Here is a 24,247-nt window from a genome sequence, read left to right as displayed (position 1 = left end):
GAGCGCAAAGTGATGTCAGGATGCAAGACTAAGGCTGCAGGTTCGCATCATATCATCCGGTGTGAGCACGGAGAGAGAAAAAAGAAGATGAATTCAACATGCATTTATGATTTTATGCTCTCAAACCTGTCAGTTAGGAGCAGAGGAAGACAGGAAATCCTGTCCAATTATTATAATAAATCAGCTTTTTATTTTGAAATCAATCACATTGTTGGTACCACTTGCTAGTCCCCATAAATATAAGTTGTAACGGCTTTAATTGCCCTATTATTAGTTAGCAATGGATGTAATGCTTTATAGAACAGTTATAAGCCATTAATAAGAAGACCAACTTTTGGGGTTGCCAGGTTGTGAACAATATTTTTTGGCAGGCCTTTCTTAATAGGAATATATACAGATTTCCCACTTAATGACTCTAAAGTTATAAGTGTCATTACTTCATTAATTAAAATTAAAATTAATTTCACTACTGTTTAACTTATTTTACTATTTATTTAAATTTATTTTATCGTTATTAATACGTACTGTGTGTATATGTTTATACTTATATTGTTTATATCTTTTTATCCTTCTTATATTTGTATGTGTGACATGCTCCAACAACACCATGACAAATTCCTCGTATGTGCAACGTACTTGGCAATAAAGCCCTTTCTGATTCTGATTCTGAAAAGGTTTTGCTAGGTTTAGCGTCATCGGAGGAATTTTTGCCCAGAGTCTGTGGAGTACAGCCAGCTAGTTCCGCATGTTTTCAACCCGCCCGTAGGGGGTTGGACTGTCGTCTTTACACGAAGCTTACCGAAGCAAACCGAGTGAGTTCAAACTACTGCACATGTGTACCACCGTACACTGGAAAGCTAACGCTAGCCGGCCACCTGTTCCATCAATCCTGCTTGCAAGTGAAAGTTCATTAGACAACAAACTGGACTACATCCAACTTCAACGAAACTCCTAACGCGAGTTCAGAGACTGCTGTGTTTTTGTTGTTGTGGAAACAACAGTCTGAACAACAGTGTAGTGCTCAGTCGCCAGGTAAGACTAGTGGAGGTGGGCTGTGTTAACACGGACTGGTGCAGAAATGGGATGCTTGTATCCAACTAACTGCTAATGACCAAAATAAACCAAAAACAAAATGAACCAAAAACACATTTTATGGCTTTTCTCAGCCTAGAAGGCACCAATTTCTAAAAAAAAAAAATTCACATTTGTGACCCAATTTAAAGATATATTCATCTTTCCAACGGTGAAATATCCCTTTAAAGGGGTGATAGAATGCAAAACCGATTTTACCTTGTCATAGCATAACGAGAGTTTGGTGGGTAAATAGGACATACATAGAACCTCAAAATCCCATTGACACCCCTTTCCTCTGCAAATCTCACAATTTGAAACTGCCTCTGAAAACGGGCAAATGATTGTCATGCCCCAACATTTACATAGGCTACCCCATTGATCTGAGATCAGGTAGTCTTCTGAATAGGTCGCCAGATCTCAGAAATTGTATACATTGTTCGTCTGCTATTTTAATCACTAAATTCACTATTGAGACTTTTTTACGCGAGAAATCAACTATGTAGAGGTCAAATATTCCGTTTTACAAAAATTTATGGCTAATTGCAAATTTTGTCCAACTGTGTGTCGGAGTTCAGCGGCCGGTGCTGCCTGGGTTGCTGCCTCGCCACCCGGCCTGTCCTCCTTCACAGACCCCGGCCCGCTGTGAGCTAGATTGAGCTCTGTCACGGCTGGCAGCCCGCGGCACTTCATACCTGCGCAAAGTCACTGTTTCTGGGTTACTGAACTACCAAACGCCGCTGCCCTGACAGAGCTGCAGGGCCTGCAGCTCGCTGCTCTCCCTCCCCTCTTCCTGCTAAATGGCCCGTGTGTGTGAGTGAGAGCGTGGTCAACAAGCTTGTTACGCCCGCAATCTCTTACCACAGGTTCCAGTTAATCTTATAGTCGATATGTGTGTTGAGTTATTTAAACAAACGATTGGGGAAATAAACGCCTCTTGTCCGCGAGTGAGCTGGATGGAGCACTATCAATGAGAGCTAGCTAGCTTCCTCCTAACGAGACCTCTGAAATTCACAAAAATGCATTAAATTGAAATTGGACAAAAGTGTTAGCTTTGTAAGACCTTAGGGTAGCTGTGATATACATTCCATGACGAAATTCAAACTGTAAATATACTATAGTTATGCCGGCAGCTGGCCCCGAGCCCCGGTACTCCAGTAACCCAGAAACGGTGACTTTGCCCTGGGTATGGAACGCAACGGGCTGCCGCTTTCTCGTCAGACTGTGTGGAGCTCCTGAAGTCCGACACATCTTACCAAATTTGCAATTAGCCATCAATTTTCGTAAAACGGCCCATATTTGAGCTTTATATAGTTGATTTCTCGCATAAAAAAGTCTCAGAAGTGAATTTAATAACGAAATAGCAGATAAACAATGTATAACATTGCAGTGTCTGAAATATGAGACCTGCTGTCTCGTCTCCAATGTATGTGTATGTGGTTCGCTCAACCAATCAGCACGCAGCTCATCTAAATATTCATGAGCATACCATATTTGGAAGAAAAGCTCTTGTTCCAAATAGGGCCATATTCACAGGGTAGTTTAGGGCCCATAGAATAGCACTCGGGCCATTTTCAGCCCAACCAATGTACATACCCTATTAGGAGACCTTAAGGAGCAGTGTGAAATACCCTATATAATCATTCTATCACTCCTTTAATAAGTTATTAAAGGAATACGCCACCGTTTGTTGAAATAGGGTTATTCACCATCTCCTCTATATTTATATAGGTGGGCAAACGCGTTTTTGTCTCAGTGCATGCATTGTCTTAGTCCGGCAGCGCCGGTGCTAGCTTAGGTTAGCGTAGTCAATGGAATCCTTTGTTGCCGGTTAGCATGTCGTGATTAAAAGTGAGCCAACAACAACAAAAAACAACCTAATTACTTATTGTGGCCTGCGTATTCACGAGTACAAATAGCAATGCGGATTAAGACTAGACGATTTCCTAGGCAGATATTGATTTGGGACTATAATCTAACATTTCTCAGGAGAAACGGATCTTTATTTGGCCTCTCAGATCCTCACCAATCAATCAGTCTAATGTGCTCTCCGGGGTCTACCCATAATCCCACTCAACAGCAGGTCCAGGCAATGAGGTCATTCATCGCGACTCTATATCTCCCACTCTCTTCTTACCTCTTGAAAATGCACTTTCCTGCCTCCCATTGACTTAACACTCGTGGTGTGTTTGTTCCAGGAGTCACAACAGATGTGAGACTGCCGTTTATTATACTGCTGCCACATTTACAGTATGAAGTGAGTGATGGCGTGCCACAACAAATATCCACGCTTTTATTTTGTTGTCATTGACCTGACTTCCTGATTGTCTGGGGTCCCACAAACCCCAATACTGTATGTGTGAAAGTAAACAAATCAACCTAATGTTTCACTTTTAAATATTTCTTCTTCTGGCCTTATTAAAACTCAATACTATATGTAGAATAATACGAAAGTGGTGACCCTTTCATATTCCACAAACTGGGTTTGCACATTTGATGAAGGATATATGGAAATTATCATAAAGCATTGTTACTAGAGAACAGATGTTAGCTTATTATGGATATATTGGTATCATTGAAAGAAATTGCAGTACAGATATGCCAAACTAGGTTTAAGTTAAATTAAAAACAGTGTCTCCATTACATAATTTGTCCACCAGTGAGCTCTGACTGATATTCCACTGTAAAATGTTCTGCTTAGTACATATATAGTTAGTACATATATCTCCGTCTCTACCAACTCCTGAGGGAAATATCTGTCTCTTTAGCTGTGAAATGCTTCACTATGTTAACCAGATAGTCGCCAACTGTGTCTGTCTGCTGTTTGGTGCTGAGCAGGGAGTGTACAGTGCATTTCTTTCATTTTTTTGTTGTTGCTGAAAACAGCTGCCTGCTGTAACTGAAAATGATGCTATAAGAGTGTTGAGAGTGAACTTATTCAAATATTTGTATTTGGCTTTTCACTTCATTAAGACATTTTGACAAACACAAGAAGGACAACACTGGTTATCCAGCACAGATACATGCACATAAACATATCAGGGCTGCATCGATACACAATAAAGTCTGTTAAAATGAATGTCAAAATAAATAAACTAGCTAGCAGAGTTGAGTTTGTGTTCAACAAAAACGGTTGCCAGACCCTATAAAACTTTTTGGAAGAGCCTAGGATGGTGTGAGCGGTGAGAGTGAACTAAAGCAGTGAAGTTGGACAGCTAAACAACGAGCTAAAACTCAAGCTTTGTTAAGTCGAGAGGAGAACGACTTTAGAAGAACATCAAATCTTGCAATTTTAATTATCATGGTGATACAACGGTAAATGTGTTTCGTTTAAGCTGTTAAAAAGGCTCCGGGGTCTCCAGAACCCCAAACAGAACATGTTTGATGGAACACAAGATGTTACACATAAAGAAAACAGTGGGATGTGGCAAAAACATGACACACACACACACACACACACACACACACACACACACACACACACACGGAATGTGAGCTTAGGTAAATCTGATACCTTCACAATAGCCTAGCCACTGCCTGTGTCTCCAGCTCAGTCAGTCTCACACACACACACACACACACGAAAGAGTGCAGGAATGCACGGCTCAGGCTACACGGCACTCAGCTGCTCATCAATTTTTAATCAGTAGAAACCCCCCTCTGTGGCATGCCACACCACAGGAAAACACCTACAGCTACAGCACCAACACACATGGCATTTACTCTCTCTGAATGTGACTTCCTTTAAAAATAACTGTAATAACTGTTGAAATGCAGCACAACAGCCTGAAGAAAAAGAAATCCTTTTTTAAAAGACACCACTGAAAATAAAACCCTTGTCTTTTCACGTCAGGATCGAGTTACAAACAATCAACCTGTGATACCTGAACACCCCCGCCTCTAATTAGAGCCCCGAGGCCACACACACACACTTTGACACGCACTGCCAACATGGCCTTTGCATAAAGGCTTTTAACGGTCGCCTGTGAAGCCAAAATGTAACAAGGGAAGTCAGAAGGGGAAGACCAGTTTGTTAATGTGGCCTAGGAGCTACATTATCCTCCTAAATAAAGCTGCCATGAGCGAATGTGGCAGCGGCCCGCTCCACGTGACAAATATAATCCACTGATTCCTCACAATGGAAAAGAAGACACAAGAGGTGTTTGTGTTTGAGTCTTTCCCAATGTCTCCCTACATCTCCACTGATCTAAGAGAAAGTGACTGTTAAATGATCTCATGAATATGGCTACATAAAACATTTTTTTTTCAGTATTGATGAATTTGGTGATTATTTTCTCAATGAATCGCCCTTAAAATGTCAGAAAATAGTTGCCACCACCATAAACCAGAGCCCAAGGTCTTTAAATAGCTTTTCTTTTCATTCAACCAGCACATTACAACCCAAAGATATCTGCTATCATAGCAGTCTAATTAAAAAGAAAAAAAAGAGAAATTCACATTTGAGAAAAGGGAACCAGTGAATATTTGGCACCAAAAAAAAACTTAATGGACTACTAATCTGTAAATCAACTTGTCGTTAAAAGGTGACATATTATGCTTTTCCGTGTTTTCTGTCATATCTACAATGTTATAATGTTGGATTTTCATGTTAAACGTGGCCCAAACTTCAAATAATGAGGTAAACTAACTCCTTTTATGCCCGCTTTGAGGCATCAAACACCACCACCACCACCTCCAGGGTCACACCTCCACCAGAGGACCCCCCTCTCAGTCTGACAGCAGCTGAGGTGAGGATGACACTGCAAAAAATCAATCCCTGCATAGCTGCAGGCGCCGATGGGGTCCTGGGCCAGGTCCTGAAGGACTGCGTGTACCAGCTGTCAGATGTCATGACGGAAATTTTTAACATCTCACTCTCCCAGGCCACCGTACCAACGTGCTTCAAGATGTCCACCATCGCCCCTGTGCCAAAGGCCGCCACAGTGTCCTGTCTAAATGACTACCACCCGATCGCTCTCACACCAATAGCAATGAAGTGCTTTCAGAGGTTGGTTATGTCGCACATAAAAAAGTCCATCAACATAACAGCTCACCATCACCAGTATGCCTACAGAGGGAACCGCTCCACAGCTGACGTCATTGCTGCTGTGGTCCACAAGTCCCTCAGACACCTGGAGAACAAGGACTCCTATGTGAGGCTGCTCTTCTTGGACTTTAGTTCTGCATTTAACACAATCATCCCACAGAAACTTCCTGACCAACAGACCCCAGTCTGTAAGGGTTAACAACACCACATCATCATACATCATCCTCAACACTGGCTCCCCCCAGGGCTACGTCCTCAGCCTGCTGCTCTACACACTGCTCACACATGACTGCAGAGCTCACTATGACAGCATCCTCATAGTGAAGTTCGCAGCAGTGGTTGGGCTTATCACCAAAGGGAACGAGTTAGCATACAGGCAGGAGGTGGATGGACTGGAGCAGTGGTGCAAGGAGGACAACCTCATCCTGAACACCACCAAGACCAAGGAAATGATTGTGGATTTCCGCAAGACCGGCACTGCCCCCCCCTCCTCTCCGCATCGACGGTGCAGCTGTGGAGAGGGTACCTAGCATCAGATACCTCGGAGTACACATCTCCAACACCCTCACCAGGCACCACAACACCTTGACCACCTTAAAAAAAGCACATCAATGCCTTTATTTCCTGAGGAAGCTGAAGAAGGCAAGGCTGGATATCAACATCCTCAGCTCCTTCTACAGGTGCGTGGTGGAGAGCACCTTGTCCTCTTGCATCACTGTGTGGTATGGCAGCTGCACAGTGGCAGAGAAGGAGATGCTGCAGAGGGTGGTAAGGTCTGCACAACGGACCATCGGAAGCGACCTACCAGCCCTCTCAGACATTTACACAAGCCGAAGCAGGGACAGAGCGACCTGCATCATGAGAGACTCTACCCACCTGTTTGGGACCCTGTTTTCCCACCTCCCCTCAGGCTGGCTGCCAGTGTTGTTAAATTCTCCCCAATTCCGGGTCACATTACTCCTGAAACATTTTCTGTTTATGTAGTATTTGGTTTAAAAGCCATTATTTGCGATTTTTGACTGTAGAAAGTGCTGCTATATTCCATTAAGGCCTTTTTACAGTCACTGCAGCCGACCTGTCGCGCGCCAATGTGACGTCAAAATGGCGCCAGGATTTTGAGTGCGCGACCAGAAGGCAGAAACAGGAAGTTTCGAGTTTGAGGGCAACTGGATGCCAGGACTCTCAGATTGACTGCGAGTCTCTCTTGTAAACTTACTGGGTTAAGAGGAGTTCTTTTATGGTGAATGAAAGGCTTGATCCGACAAAGTAGGTCATCGAATCAAATCGAAACATTGACGTCAATGCTGCTGCCAGTTCTACCATTGTTTATCTTTTTCTTTTTTTTCTAGTCCGTAGAAATAGCAAAGTCGGTAGCCTTTCCTCATTATAGCAACACCTCTGTTCAGGAGAAGACTGCAACTAGTGTTGCGACCGCCATGCACGAGTATAAATAGTTACGGAGCTCCCATGACGTCACATTTGCGCGCGACAAGTCGGCTGCGGCAAGTATACCAGACGTCTTAGTCTCCACTGCTAACTATAGTAGCTACATGGCTAACGGCAGTAAACAATTTCATCTGGGCTGCCAATGTTGTTAAATTCACCCCAATTCCGGGTCGCATTACTGCGGAAACATGTCCGATTGGACAGTGTTTGGTTCAGAAGCCTTTATCTTTGTGATTTTTAAACGGTGGAAAGTGATGCTTTGTTCCATTACAATCTAACGTTAGCATACTGCTAATTAGCCTAACTAGCTACATGCTAACACGACATAGCTGTAATCTTGGACAATGCTAGTCATTTCCATAGACAGTATATAAGAATGGACCAACAGATCCCATTGTTCTGGATGGAGACCAGTGAAGGATATTGCGTTATTGCGCAGCCTCCAACTGAGAGAGACGACGTAAATGTGCCGTGAGCAACCTGTCTGAAAGTTGTAAGTCTTCTGGTAGCTGTGCCAAGAGAAATCTCAATCATTCCCAATTTATACATTGTCGTGTTTCTTTAGAAATAAACAATGGACAAATGTAGTCTTAAAACGCTTCAGATGTAGTAAGTTATTCGCTGTCAAAGTGGCGCCAAAATGAATGCCAGTCAATGGAATGCTAACGGGAGGTGATGGCTTGTTAGCATCAAAATGCCGCCATAGGAGCTACGCGGTCCGAGGAGAAGCTTACCCCCTTGGTCATTTCTTCTTCTTCTTCTTCTTCTTCCTTGCCAATCAGAGCAGACTGGGCTTTTCGGGAGGAGGGATTAAAGAGACAGGCGCTCCTACAGTGCGTCTCATACAGAGGGTGAATACAGAGGCAGCAGCCATGGGCAGTATCAGAAAAATAAAGTGTTGTTTTTTTTACATTAAAGCATGTAAACATGTTGTAGTACAAACAATAAATGCAAGTATAATATTGAAAATGCTATATAATAGTTGCCCTTTAAAGTGGCCATATTATGCTCATTTTCAGGTTCATAATTGTAATTTGAGATTGTATCAGAATAGGTTTACATGGTTTAATTTTCAAAAAACACCATATTTTTGTTGTACTGCACATTGCTGCAGCTCCTCTTTTCACCTTGTGTCAGGTCTCTTTTTAGCTACAGAGTGAGACCTCGGAACTTCTGTAACATCTTTGTTGTCTGTCGCACATGCGCAGTAGCTAGGTAAGGATTATATCAGCTAGTTGTTTCTGCAACTTCGGCCTGTACAAGGCAGGATTAGCCGGGAGACTTCTTCTAAATGAGGGCGCAATTCCAACTTTGTGTGGAATACCTGCAGAATAGGGACATGTAAGTAGTTCTATACAATTTATTTTGTAGATTAGGGTGAATTTGTGTGTGTTGTAGTAGTGTTTTGCCATTGAGAACGAGCTAGCATGCTAGCGCGAGCATGCTAATGGTTAGCCCCCTAGGCACCTCGTCTCAGCTAGTTACGTAGAAAGCCGTGCAGATTTTGAACAGCTCACCCGGAGACTGAAGGCAGGACACATTCAGAAACCGTATCTCACTCAAAACAGCATGGATGTTTTTTTTTCAAAGTTTGTATGCGTGTGGAAGCACCAGAGACACAAATTAACACCCCAAATCCCAGAAAAAGTGTTTTTTTCATAAATATGGGCACTTTAATAAACCGATGAGCTGATTTTGATTATGGATTCATCAGCCGATTGAATCGATTATGGATTCATCAGTCTATTAAATTTGTCTATCTAAAAATGTCAATCTTAATATCCCACAGGACAAGATAAGACTGAGGCTTGGAAATTGGCATACTGTAACAAGAATAGAAACAATGAACATAGACTGAAAGGGACGCAAAACTCAACTAGAATTGCAAGCAGTTATGACGGGGTCCAAGCCTCCCTGGCGCCAGTCTCCCCTGGCTCAAGTCGCCCCTGACGGCGCTAAAGGCGCTGACACACCAAGCCGATAATCGGCCGTTGGACAGTCTGGTGAGGTCAGTGACTCGAGTCTGTTCGGGGTGTCCCGTGCCGTCGTCCATCCGAGGGGCCGTCGGCCTTCATTTTGGCCGATTTGACATGTATAATCGGCGGGGCGGGCACTGCCAGCAGTCGGACTCAAATGACCCATCTGATTGGTAGAGTGCTAACCCGGAAACGGGGAGCGGAATGAGCATGATTAGAGTCTCTCAAAATCTGACGAAAATCTTTTAAACTGACCTTTGTCGATCTGAAATGAAGACAGATTCAGCAACTGCATGGCCTATTTCTCGCTTAAAATGTTTTCATAAACATGTTTCGGTGAACTATTTTAGTACAATATGAGATCGTATTCGATTCAGCTGAATTCAGGGAACACGTGAATTAAAAAAAGTTTTTTATGTGCGATGTACAGTTTGGGAGTTATAAGGCCAAACGCGTTTTCTTCTGCTATAGCGCCACCTAGTGGTGGAAGTGGCTGAATTTTTTTGTCCGAGGTCCGTGCAGGGTTCTGGACCAGTACTGAAAATGGCACCGCCCCTCCATGTATGGTTTAGGCTGTAGCATCAGTTTTATGCGGAGAAAAATAATAATCCTTAGGAAAGCAATAGGGTTCCACAGCTCCGCTGGATCTGTGAACCATGTTGCCTTGCAAACGCGGTTCCCAGCCCCCTCGGGCTTGGACCCCTAATAATCCCACAAAGAGAGTGTTTGCTAGTAAGCACAAGCAAACATGGAGGTAGGTTTCAAATTCTTCCAAAAATCTGCTTTGCAAATGTTTGAGGAAGTAAAAGCATGTGACAATTTTTTTGGGCTTTAAGGATACACACATTCTGGTGAGAAACAATGAATGTAAACATACCTTAGTTTGTTTTAATCTGTAAACCACCTAGTCTGCCAGAATCTACTGCAAGGTGTTTCAATTTATTATGACAAAAAGCAGAAACTCTTCCCTTTAGAGATGCTGGAACCACTCTTTGATTATTTTTGTTTCACAAGTATTCATGACAAAATGATCCAACCATTATTCTTCCGGCTGGATAGCGCCTTTTATTTAAATGAGCATTCCATTTGCACATGGATTAACTCAACTCAAACTACAGTATGTGTCAAATTTTGCATTATGTCATGAAAACAATGGAGTGTTGTTAAAGCAAACCCTTTGGGTTCACACACCCTCAAATGCAAGCTTCCATTATGCTAAATAACCAGTGAGCCTGGTCTTTTGGATCTATTGAGGGCTTCAGCAATAGGTAGGAGGTAAAACAAAAACTATAACCATCAATCTTCAACTCTTGTAGATGCAAGCGTGTGGGACCCAGCAGTGATAGACTATCCAAGGATTTGCATTCCCCAGACAAACTGAACTTCAAAGATCAGGTTATAAATGTAGGTGTAAGCATTATAGTGTGTTGGTTTAATCCATGTGTCCATGCCAGGACGGGTTGTAGTGCACAAGTGCACTAAATGCAAGTGTGTATGCACATGCACTCGCACGCTAGCCTCAGCAGTTGAAGCCCGTGAAGCTGCATGACGCGGATCAGGAGCTCTTGACTCAATAGTGTGCTAATCCCTCAGAGCTATGCTGACTTCTCTCTGGACAGCTGCCACTCCGGCCCTTTAGTCTCACCAAGTAAGCCATGTCTGACCACGGCACCTTTCCCACGCGTAGGATAAATAAAGCCTCTATTACTTTGTGTGAGCGTACAATGTGATTAGATGTGCAGCTACAGACACTGCACCCCATTGGATCCAATGGGAGTCATAGATGTATGAAAATGAGTAAAAACACACAATGCAATGCAAAGTGTATAACACACTACTAAAAGCAGTCATTGATGAAGCTTAGATCCCTGGATAATATGTAACCTGGAGGAGGAAGCAGTAAATGCATAGGCGTCGATTTCGGTGGGGACAGTGGGTACGCGTACCTACCAGATTTCGTCATGAGTCATTTTGTACCCACCACTTTTTTGAAAACCTCCAGCTCAATTTAGTTTTTAAAAAAAAAGTCCATAACACATATAATTCTTGAGCGACAGATGCCAAAAAATCCACAACAATCTCTATCCCCACAGGGCAGGCACAGACACAGCCGCTCTGCTGCTGCGCTGGCTGCACGCTTCTCTGTTCACTATACTGCCTGTCGGGACATTCTGATTAACGTGAAAAAAAGCTTAACGTGGTTTAATGTACCAAACAACGATCAATGATCACCAAATTTCTCATGGCCATATCTTGTAATGAACACTTACACCTGTCAAAAGAACTAAACCGAAATCCAACGATTATATAAGTTATCTCACATTAGCGTGGTCTTCTTCATTGGCGCCTATGGCGAGGAAAAAGCTTGTAGGCCTACCTATAAACAATGATCAATGATTACCAAATTTCTCTCTCATATTGCTCCTCATAACCACTGACAACTGTCAAAAAATCAAACCAGAAATGTGGTGACGATTGGTCGTTGTTTAGGTACATTAAACCACGTTAAGCTTTTTCACGTTATGACTTATCAACCCCATGAGAACCGTGGGGAGTCAACCCACAGCCGCTCCACTGCCCTGCTGAAAATGTGAAGCAGAAACGCTTAATGCCAGATAACGTCCATAATAATTGGACTTTGGGTTCGATTTTTTTGACAGTTTTCAGTGGTTATGAGGAGCAATATGAGAGAGAAATTTGGTAATCATTGATCAGTGTTTACGTACATTAAACCACGTTTTTATTCATTAGTAAGCTACAGGACAGCGTCTTTCAAAACATGACCTGCGCGAAAGAAAAAATGAATACGTCATTGTACCCAGCACTTCTGGAAATGTACTTCCAAATGAGTCTCTGTCCCCAGCACATTTCAAACCAAACTGACGCCCATGAGTAAATGGCTTCATTTGAATATCACGATTCAACCTGCACCACGATGGAAAAATAGAAGCAGCTAAATGGTGAGTTCAAGAAGATATTTAGCTTAGACTGAAGTTTTTGGCAGTGGTAGAAATTATATTTACTCAAGTAATGTATTTAAGTACTATTGTGAAAAACAGCAGGCTGGGATTGCCTCCACATGGCTCTCACAGACCTTTCCCCAATACTTGAACTATCTATGTTTTTTCATGGCCACATGCACTAACATGCACACGCGTCCGGACCAGCATCAAAACAAAGAACAGAGAAGCTCGCATTACAACACACACAGAGGGAGTGTGACTTCATTCTCTGATCAGGATGCCATTACTTCACTATATCTTTACAAAGCAAATACTGTATTTATTTGCTGCTCTATTCATTTTTATGAATGTCGAGTACAGTCCCTTCAAGTAAAGGATCCAAGTACTTCTTCCACCTTTGATTTTTGGTGAAAACGAACAACTGACTCTTTTAGTTCAAACCTCTAGATGTACATTTCAGTGAGCAGTCAGTATAGTGCTTCTTTGACGGTTTAAGATATTCTCTAATGGCAGTCATTTACACACATAAGTACATCCTCACTGCAGATGATTTGGATTCAGACCTTGGCCTCTTTTTTTCTAGCGTGCATCCTAAATGCCAGCAGGTCACCACGTGGCCTCAGTGAAATGTCACCGTGTCAGGCTGCAGCGATTGATGATGGCACTCTCATTAAATGTGATCAGGTGAATTAACCTTTTGTCTGTAACGATCAGATCGGCTCTGGACACCACCCTGCTCTTCGCCTTTTGGCTACATGTTGTGTGTGTGTGTGTGTGTGTGTATGTGTGCTTTTGTAAAGTTTTTTTTGACACTGACAATGCACTAGTCCTGAATAAAATAAGGGATGCATTAGTACTTGTGGGCAATGACAACAACTTACGTTGTTCCAGAACACAAAGAAACACAGTGGGTTTGTTGTCTATATCTGGATAAAACCCTCAGCTGGAGCTACTTGAGTCCACCTGCTCTCCACATAAATGTCACTGCTTCTTACAGTTTTTTCCAATTGCTAAAACACAATTTTGCAAACTAGGCTGGTTTTATCAAAATACTTAACACAATTCACGAAACCACACACCCAAACTGCAAAATACCTCATATATCCTGCAAAATGAAGCACTGCAACCAAAACTACATATAGCATTATCAAAATCAAACTTTTGCATCAAATGGCACACACTTCATTCATATTTCCAGATTTTTGTCTAACCAACTACACACTGCTGGGCATAATGAAAAGCACTCTCATCTTTAGTATGCTTTACCAGAATACTAAAATAGTTAAAATTGTAGAAAATTCTTCAGATTGTTCACATGCACAGAAATATTTGCAGGTACACACACATGCTGTTGAAACATTTTATTTTTTATTTTTCACCAAACAAGTCAGTGCAACATATGCACAAAAATGCAACAAAAATATGCTCACAAAAAAACAGTAAACTAAAAAAGAAGAATTTAAAAAAAGAAAATTGCAGAAAAAATATATAGAAAAAAAGAGAGGCATCATAGTGCTTACTTCCTGATTGAAGTGGTAACAATTAACCATTGAGGTGTTTGGCCAGGTGGCACATATATTGGCCAATTAGACTCATGTAGTGTCATTTTGAATGGCAGTGTTTTGAAATGGCAAACATGTGACTTTATGTCAGACTTTTGTGTCTTATGCAGAGAACCGTGTTCAGTGCATTTAAAAAGTGCCATTTTGAATTGCAAAATGTGTGTAAAGCAGAAAATGTGTTTAGACTTTTGGAGACTTGAGAAGAGGTGTTGCTCTCTGTGTGTCAGTTTAAATAATTGTGCTATGCATGTCATTTTAGTGTGTTAGCAATTGGAAAAAAATTGTAATGCACTTACTCCTTCTGGTGGAAAAGTATGAATGACCGCTGTACTGTACCAGGCATGTCATTTTTATACTGTTTCAACTGCTACTACTACTACTACTACTACTACTACTACTACTACTTAAAACAACTCACACTTTGAATTTTTCTGCAGCTAATCAAGTTTGATTTCCTCAGAGCTGTACTCATATTAAATGACAAAGATCCAAAGTGTGAATGCTTTTTCTTGAATTACATTTTTACAACCACTGACCCTCCACCATATGGTAACATCACTGCTTTTAACAGGTAGGGTCTGCCCTCTTGTGGTTATACCTTTTATTAGAATTACATGAGAAAATAATGGATTGTATATGACTTGCGAGTTTACAATATATATTATTTATTATTTCATCATGTATAGGTAATATTAACCATCTACTGCATGAATTTACATTATATGTTACACCCTATTGTGTGGAAGGTTGGGATCTTCTGATCATCAATCAATTGAATTTAAAAATGTATTATTAACCCCGCCTGGATATTTTTTGTTGCCTCAGGGCAACAATGTTCAATAAGGGAATAACAACTCTAAAAAAAGTATTTGTGATGATTTATGTAGAACAACATGTGACATATGCTTTAGAAATGACACTTGTTTTTTAGTAATTTAGTAATGTTTTAACATAATATGTTTGGAATCTCAGTCTCAGTCTTTTTGGTTGCCTTTGCAAAAGAAAAAAACAATGCATGTCATTGTATTTCTTACTTCCACCCTACAATTCACAAAAAGCTGTTTAAATAATATCATACTGTAAATGGCAAATATGAATCATTCTTGGCTTGAGATATATTTAATTTTTAACAGATCATGTAGGTGTGGTTTCTGTGTGTTGGCTCTAGATTGGTGAAACCTACATAACTACCTCTAAAACCTTGTTGGATCTGTTGTAAGGGTCCTAAAGACTTGGTGGTGCTTTGTGGAACCCACATGCAGTAGAGGGATTAGTGAAGCCTGTCACTCACTACTGGAAGATGTATTTATATGTGCATGTGCTCACATTTCCTGTAAATGTGCACCTGTTTCTTCTACATCACATTGCTTTTTTGAGTTTTACAAAAAAAACTGAAAGCTGATGGAAAAGTAAATGCAGACTTATTTCAGAATGGCTCAGAAGAAATAGCAACATGTAATATAATCTATATACTATTGTGAATGTAAGAGGCCTACAGTTGGGGAAACTCCCTGTGAGCTGTTTTTTAAAGAATGTCCACACTTCAACAACTTAATTTGAGCCACATATTTACAACCTTTGTTGAAAATAGACCCTTCTTCAATATTTCTACATATACTTTCAATCTGCACTTCCATCTCTTTCATTCTTTCTTTCTGTTGCTTGCTCTCTAACCAAGAGGAGGTTTTGGCTGGCCTCCCTGAAAAACCGCAGGGTAAAAATGTACAACAGTAACCCTTCACAGGCTCCATTTCCTCCTCCGTCTCTCCTGGATCGCTCTTTAAGGGTTATGAAGGGGGCAGTGGGCTGGTGTGAAGCAGCCCACAGTGTACACACAGACTGTGCCCATACTGTGCAGACTTTCTTTGATCTTACATACTTCAACACACACTTACTTTCATTTTGCGTCATCCTTGACAGTGACCCGTGGAAAAAAGGACGTTTATACAACTTTGAGAAAAAAGGAAACACTCCACAGAGTCTTGTATACATCTCAACCGATAGCTTGCGTAAAGTAGTCTACAACTCGCTCTGCGCTGGGCTTATTCCAGCCAACTATAATGGGAAATGTTTTTCCAACCTCCAAGCTTTCCCAGAGCAGTGCACAGTGCATTTTAATGTGTAGGTATGTGTCTTAAAGCCCTAAATGGGAGCAGATGTTTCACTCGAAGAATAGAAGTTTACATAGGGCTATAATCAAGTGAGGGATTTTTCTTTCCTTTTTTTGTTGCATTTTTTCTTCCAGTAATTTGAATCTATTTTTCTGTCTAAATGAGCCTGGTGCGCTGCATTGTGCGCATGGCTGAACTGTGCTGGGTTATGCTGAGCTATGCAGCCACATATGGGAGTGATTACAGTCCACTGTTTATCAGACCTCACTGAGGGACTGACTGTAAGGCTGAGTAGAGCAGAACCAGCCTTGCACACTATTTCAATTTCCCAGCTACAACCTTCTATGGAAATCAGACAATTGATATAATATTGCACCAACACCGTGCATGCAATCATAACTCCTGGGAACAACCTCTTTTTTTTTTTCTTTTTAGAGCTGAAACGATTATACATCAAAGTCTGTTTACAGGTCTTTGGGAGTACTGCTGCATATGTAAAAACAGTTGTGTAACACCTTTTGTGGCTCCAGACGGAGCTGCGTGAAGTCTGATAAGCTGCCTGAGTGAGAAAGTGATGTCACCTGGGTCAGCGTGGGTTGGGCTGAAGAAGTATGAAATGAAAATGAACAAAAATCTGTGGTTGAAGAGTTCCAAAGAAGAGAGTTAACCAGACCTTTGTAGCCCGCTCCTCATCTCTGCTTGAGGCTAGCAGCTTGGGGCTATGTTAGCCGCTACTAGCATAACCCACCCGGATCTCTAACTAATCATTCAGCGGTCCAGCTGCATTGTCGGTAATGTAGTGGCCATCTTTTGGCAAGAAAAAAGAACTATATATATATATATATATATAGTTCTGCTGCATCAATCTAGATCCCTTTTATAAAAACTGTCCATCATGAGTCTGAAGTAAAACTCTAAATCAGTGGAGTGCTCTTTTTGTAATTTCTTTACAAAAAATTAGTGATTCCAGTTTCTCGAATGTGAATATTTCCTGGTTTTCTAGGAAGTAGTAAGGAGGAGTAAATATATGTGGGTTTTAAACTGTTAGTTAGACAAAACAAGACATTTGAAGACGTGACTTTGGGGTGGACAGGTGGAAGAAAAACGACATCAGTCGTATTAGCAATCCTCCTAGTCTATATCCTCAACGTTCAACTTCCGGGATTGCTCCACTGCCGACGGAAATTCCGCTGGATTTCACTCATTTAGGAAATGCCAATAAACCACAGCACGTTTTTCTCCCATCCTGGAATGCAGTGTGGACTAGCCAGACCCTCCTCTGCAGTGCCGTGGTGGAGGAAGGTCTGGCAAAGCGAGACTACAATCCTCCCAAAACCAACATATGTTTACATTCAAGTGACAAAGTCCTCTGGTGGCCATAGTACTTATAACTCCTGTCCGTCGGAAGCAAAGGAGAACGTCATCTGATGGTATCGTAGCGTGACAAAGACATTTTTTTAACCATGATGACAAAAGTCCCCTAATCTTAATGAAGTAGTCATTTCAACCTAAACCAGGATGTTTCCCTAAACTTGACCAAATAGTCTTAAAACAGTGATTTGAAATGGTTTTGGAAGGCACCGACAAATGATGTTGACCTGCTGATTGGGGCGACGGATCAGAAAATGCTTCTGTGTCGGTAACAACAACGTATTTTGTCATTTATTGTGGAGGACTTGTTGACCAAACGATTAATCAAGAAAATAATCATTTGATTAATATAATGAAAATAACATTTTAGATGTCAAATTTAAAACACACTGCTTCTTCATTCTTTCGTGTCTAATGCAAACACACATCCAAACTACGAGGGTACAAATATGTGTGTGTGATATGCGTCTAACGTGTGTGAGAGCTAAATAAGTTCACAGTATGCAAAGCAGAGAAGTGCCTTAAGTCAGCAAAAATATCAGGAAGTCCATCAATTCAACTTGCCACTGTGTGCTTTATGACAGACTGTAACACAGGGAGACCCCAGCAGCCCAGCCTAACACAACCACCTTCCCTCTGTCTGTTAGAGAGCACATCAATGGCCCTTTCCGTGTACAATGTATTTTTAGATCTAAAAACATAGAAAACACATCTGACATTCAAAACATATGTTCTTTATTGACATTCTCCTTTAAAGCCTACTGTAAAAGCTTCACCAGTAAACCACAAAAAGGACAAACCCTAATACACATTCCTCTTTTTTTCTGTCTTTAAAAAAGGCACAAATGCTCCCTCACCCATCCCTTTACAAAGCACCTGAACGCAGCACTTCAGCTACATCTGGCTCCAGTCACAAAGCAATTTGGGATTGGCAGTGGGAGAGGTTAATGTAGACACTGATAGCATTTCAAAGCAAATGCACTTAAATAACTTGTGAAGAGAGAAGTTTAGGGAGAGAGGAGGATTTAAGTGAGTGAAATAGTCCGTCAGAGTTTTGGTGGCTGCAGCCCGCCGGGAATGTACAGTATGTTTGCGCCGTTAATGCGGCCGCAGTTGCAGGGTGAAGTTATCCCTGCTTTATGAGAAGCTTTTTGCTCACGGTGGCATGCATGGATGGCAAAAGCAAGGAGGGACTGGACTGATTAATAAGCATCACACATTTCCAAGCCAACTAATCCAGGCTGTCAAACCTTATCTCTCATTCCTACGCTGTGAACAAGCAACTTATCTTAACGTATTTGTGAAGTCTACATTACAAAATTAAACCAGAGTAACAGGTTCTATTCACACATTGCCCTGTGTTAGCCCGATGATAAATGGGCTTTTCTGCTCCCTGCCTGCGCACGCCTTTCCTTAAATGAACTACAAAGGTCCTGTTATGGATTGACAAGTGAGCCCAAAGACAAACGCAATGAGGTTAGTTTCCACTGCATCAGAATTTGCTGATGTTTCCATTGAACTCATTAGAAAGCCTAGTGCTGGCTTTTTCAGATCTTTGATACTGGCATCATTTGAAATCAATCAATCTATCTTCCTCCCGTGGTCAGTATTTGTATGTCTGCTGGTTTGTGGTCAGAGCCGAGGCAGTGATTTCCTGGCTCCTTTAAGTGTCACCTTGTAGCCTAATCTCATTCACACACAATTAGCTGGGGTTGACTAGAAGAGATTTGAAGCAGACCAGAGCAGAGCTGATATGCTAGGCTAAAATTGTTGTGAAAATGAATGGAAAAGGCACTAAACAGGTTAGGATTTGTTGTTCTCTCCTGTCAAGTTCAAGACTCCTGCCTAAAGTTTTGCGTTTTTAATGTATAAGAAGCTCAAATTTCTTATTTCCACTTGATTTGATGGACAGTTTTTTTTAAATGGTCAAAAATTGATGTTGCAGAACCAAAATATTGTCTTTTTTTATTCTACGCATTACACTAAACACAATGCAACTTGACCACCGACAGTTTAGTTGGAGATTCAGGTGTGTAATGCTAGTAGCGGCTAATGTAGCCACAAGCTGCTAGCCTCAACCAGAGATGAGGAGCAGGCCTACAGAGGTCCTGTAAGCTCACTTATTTTTAACTCCTTCATTTTCAAACTTGTAGTCTTCAGCTGCAACTGACGCTGTTGACTCATGTGACTCACTTGAGGTAAGTTATTATATTTTGCACAGCTCCCTCAGGGGCCAAAAAAGGACTTACACAACTGTTTTCATGTATGCAGCAGTGCTCGCAAAAACCTGTAAACAGACTTTGATGTGGAAAATCCGTGGATTTCCCCTTTAAGTCCTGACAAATGCGCGTGCGCGCGCACACACACACACACACACACACACACACACACACACACACACACACACACACACACAACACACATTGCAGATACCCAGATACACACATTCAATCACCTACAACTACAGTATTAACCACCTGCAACCAGCATAGCAGAGGAAAATGACAGAACAATTAGTTCCAGTACACCATTCAGCTTTTCTGATTTCACCTGCAACGCTGCAGCAACCTGCTGTCAGTGAGAAGATCTGCCAACTGGCAGTCCGCTGGCTTTGTTAGATAAGGCTTAGTCACTACGAAGCAGTGTCCAAAACACAGTCAGAAATAATCATGTGATGTGATGCATTTATCCCAAAGCAGATTAACGTGTGGAGATTAGCACAGACCATGAGAATTTAACACTATTAATTTCTCGTTAAGATTTAACATAATCTTTTATTTGGATTCATGACATAATTACGTGATGCTTGTACTTGAGTATTTCCTTCTTTGACCTCTGACCTTGGTAGCAGAACTTTTCTTATTTCCTGCCTCATTAATTATCTCACGTCCCCTCAGATTTATCTTGTGACTGTATTGTGTACTGTAGGCTGGAGGAAAAAAAGAAGGCAGATCAATGTCTAGATAAAACTACCTCATGACATACTTCCACAGGCAATCACATGGAAACACTTCAGCCATTGTGTGTGTGTGTGTGTGTGTGTGTGTGTGTGTGTGTGTGTGTGTGTGTGTGTGTGTGTGTGTCTGTGTGTGTGTCAGCAGCAGCTTTTTACTTGAGTGTCTTTCATATTCCCTCAGTATAGCGGAGAATCTATTTCCCCATGCAGTAGCACTTGAGGCTCGGCTCTGATTGATTGTCTGTTAAACTGCTAGTGTCTGAGAGACAGTCTGCCAGGAAGCCTCACACTGTGACTCTGGGCCCATGGAAACAGACAAGGAACAAGCTCTTTCAATACACAGGATAAATCAAGCTAATTAGAAGAGATGTGTAATTTGAAAGTAAGTGCTTGGCACAAAGCTGGCCAGATCTCACCCCTGCATGCACCCTGAATACATGCCTCTATTTGGAAAGTGGGACCTGGCAGCCTGAAGAGACATCTCCAACAGCAACAAGTCTCACTATTGCATACTGAGAGACAGTTATCAGCTATAAGGGCAATGAAGCAAGTTTCATTAGTAAATTTGCACTTCTTGTACACCTCCGCAGATTGACTGAAATAGCAGGAAATGAGAGTGGAGGTGGAAGTACAGGGGGGGGGGGTGATGTAATCAGAACAATATTCTACAGACAATGTAATCAAGATAATGACAACTACAGCTACAGCGATAAGTGGATGGGAAAAAAATGAATCAGGAATTATTTTGATAATCAAGTCATTTTGATGGTTTCAATTTTCTGCTTTTACATGACAGTACATTGAATTTTTCTTTGGTTTGGACTGTAAATCAGACAAAACAAGACATCTGTTGTATGTCACCTTGTGCTCATATATGGTTTTGGTCATTACAGCGACACAATACTGGGTTACCTTTACCCAGTACCAATGGGTTATATTGTCCTGATGAAAACACCTCTAGGCTTTATCATTATGCTCTCACACAGGTCTTGACAAACAGTCCTCAGCTAGGAAGTCTTGTGGACAGTGAGCGCTTAAGAGGAAGGAACTGGTGTGACACCAGCAAAAGTGAAAGCCTTTAAATAATACCAGCTGTTTACTGGTCCACACCACAGTACACAAACTGACAAATGACTTAGAGAAGGGAGTGAGCAGGGCAGGTTTTAATATCCAAACAGCTCGGGGACACACAACCGGTGTCATCCTGTTGGAGCTGCCAGAGGGCCACATATCTCAGACACCTCCAGGAGATTTGCCAAAAATTAGTGGTACCACGCTGAGAAGTCACATCAGTTGCACATTATGTGGTCACCGAGACCCCATGCCTTCATGTGTTAGTCACCACAGGACTTGTGATCTCACAGGTGTACAGCTGTGCCTCATAAGACTACAGCAGGTGATTTGATCCCCCCAAATAATATCCTGTAGGTGGAATTAAAAACTGCATATTCTCAGCCCTCTATGGCGCATGACTGAACAGCACTGAGGCACTGCTGGACTGCCCAATCGAAACCAGATTTTGGGTATAAAATGACGATTGACTGCGCCCTGCCACTAAGTAGCTTTGTCAACATTGCAGAGTCAGGTGCATACGAAAATGCATCCGTGCGTAACGGTTCCCACCACAGTCCGATAGGAAATGTGAGCGCACGAGATCAACAAAAGACATTGGGATGTGTTTTTTTTTGCCAGAGAGGTGAACATCAAGAGGCGCTTTTACTGTATGACTACACTCTCCTTAGATGCATTATAGGTTTTGGGTGCTCCTAATCTCTGCGCGCACACACAGCAGACCCTGGCTAAACCCCCAATTCACAAGGTGAAAGACACATTGTGTGGCTTCATATGTAAAGTGCCACTTCTATGTAGGAGATTACAGTTACTGTGGGGTAGTCGCCCTCTTGTCCCACACAAAAATCGTCCCCCTAAAAAAAAGAAAGAAAGAAAAAAAGAGGACCTACCTGGTAATCTCGAAGCTACAACCTTTCCGAAGGAGCAAGGCTCTCTTCCGCATGATGCCTTTGTCTCTGCCGAGGTACACATTTTTATCTGAATTCATGGGTGCTGGGCGAGCAGCGGAGCAGGTAGACTCGGAGAAACAGCAGTGTTTTTTTCCAAGGGGAAAAAAAGTAAAAAAAAAAAATATGCGAGACAGCGAGAGGCGGAAGGGAAAAAAGAGAAACGGGCTGGCCGAAAAAGAAGAGAGAAAAAATACTTTGACGCTCGGTCCACCTCAGCGGAGCAAGTAAAGTGATCTTGCAGACTTTCCCCCCTCAGGCTAGAGAAAAGACTGAGCTTTTATAGGTGCAGTGCATGGTGTCGGGGTTGGTGGTATCTCCATGCGGGCAGGCTGTAGAGGGGCTGCTGCTGTTGTCAAACTGAACGCACTGTGCTGAGCTGTCTCCGCGGCTCCAGAGATCCTCAACTGTGGAGTCCACAGCGCTCCTTCAGCTTTAGCCCGGCACTGAGTGGCTGCTAGGCAATGACTTCACGAGACGAGACTAGACGAGAGAGAGAGAGAGAGAGAGAGAGAGAGAGAGAGAGAGAGAGAGAGAGAGAGAGAGAGAGAGAGAGAGAGAGAGAGTGTCTGTATTTAAGCCTACAGTGGCCTGTAAGACAGTGCTGTTATTTAGCCTATGTTAATAAAGAGAACAATATATCCATCACATAATATTTAGTATACATAGTATAGCCTCTATAGTGGTCTTTCACAGCTTAGTAGAAGAAAGAAAATCCATCAGCAGCAGCAATTTTGAGGCTTTGGGTCTGTGTTTATCCCTTTGATGGTGCATCCAGAAAAACTAACGGGAGCATCTACCAAACGAGATGTCCACTAAATGCCAGAAAACTTAGGCACACAGTAGGTTCTTCTCAATTAAAATGAAATGAATCAGGTTTTTAAATGTAACATTTCGTTTTTGGATGAAAGCAATATTTTCAACCTGGAGCATTTTTTTTAAAAGATAAATAAGAACATTATGTCATTAAAAAAACTAATAAAAAGTGATTTCATATGCAGACCTGCTCATTTGTGGTCAATGAACTTGGTCAATAAATTGTGCTTGAAAACAAATAAGTCTGAAAAATTATATTGCTACGATGGTAATTTTGTACTTAAAAATGCTGAAACTGTGGTATCAATTTGACGTGTTTAATTCAGACTGTTGCATCTCATATTAGCTTCAGATAAAGTTTGTAATAGAGTTTTGCACAGAAAGAGGAGTTGGGATTTTGTCACCCATCAATCACATTGAAAGTAAGCGACATTAGGAAGGCCAGTATGAATGATTACAGAAAGCAAAACCAATGTTCATGATAGGTACCTGACTTTTAAGTTAGACTTGACAAGTTCTGAAACTATCCTTTAAGTATCCCAAGTGTTTTAATTTAAAAACAACACGGAAAAGGGTGAAAGTACAATTGATTTAAACATGATATCACATCTCGGTGTACTCCACCTAACAGTACAGCAAGGCTGAAACTCTGCTAAAACAAGTGCACCCAGCTGTGGGTGCTATGGATTAGTAATTAGCTCTAAACATACACAGGTGTGTGTTGGAGTTGCATCCTGAGGTTGGGATGATGAAGGGTGATTCATAGGGCATCTATCTATCTATCTATCTATCTACAAATCTATTCATATTTGCAAAGTTGTAAAGGGTTGAATTTCTTAACCATGCTCTTCAAAAAATAGAATAGTGTTAAATATAAAACATTTGTGACCAAGTGAGTGAATATTGGACT

General features: G+C 41.6%; 1 protein-coding gene across 5 annotated transcripts in view; it reads right to left on the bottom strand.

Annotated features, from left to right (window-relative positions):
- Positions 1 to 22,981, bottom strand: part of garnl3 (GTPase activating Rap/RanGAP domain like 3) — a 74,220-nt gene extending 51,239 nt beyond the window's left edge. For all 5 annotated transcript variants that reach the window (XM_035991363.1, XM_035991368.1, XM_035991364.1 and 2 more), the window contains exon 1: positions 22,465 to 22,981. In XM_035991363.1, the coding sequence (XP_035847256.1) occupies positions 22,465 to 22,562 (98 nt within the window). In that variant the 5' untranslated portion in view covers positions 22,563 to 22,981. The remainder of the gene's footprint in view (positions 1 to 22,464) is intronic.
- Between the last annotated feature and the right edge of the window lie 1,266 nt (positions 22,982 to 24,247).

The sequence above is a fragment of the Sander lucioperca genome, chromosome 14 (genome assembly GCF_008315115.2).
Source record: "Sander lucioperca isolate FBNREF2018 chromosome 14, SLUC_FBN_1.2, whole genome shotgun sequence".
Classification (NCBI taxonomy): Eukaryota; Metazoa; Chordata; class Actinopteri; order Perciformes; family Percidae; genus Sander; species Sander lucioperca.
The sequence above is the reverse complement of the archived record's forward strand: the minus strand, read 5'-3'. Positions and strand labels throughout refer to the sequence as shown.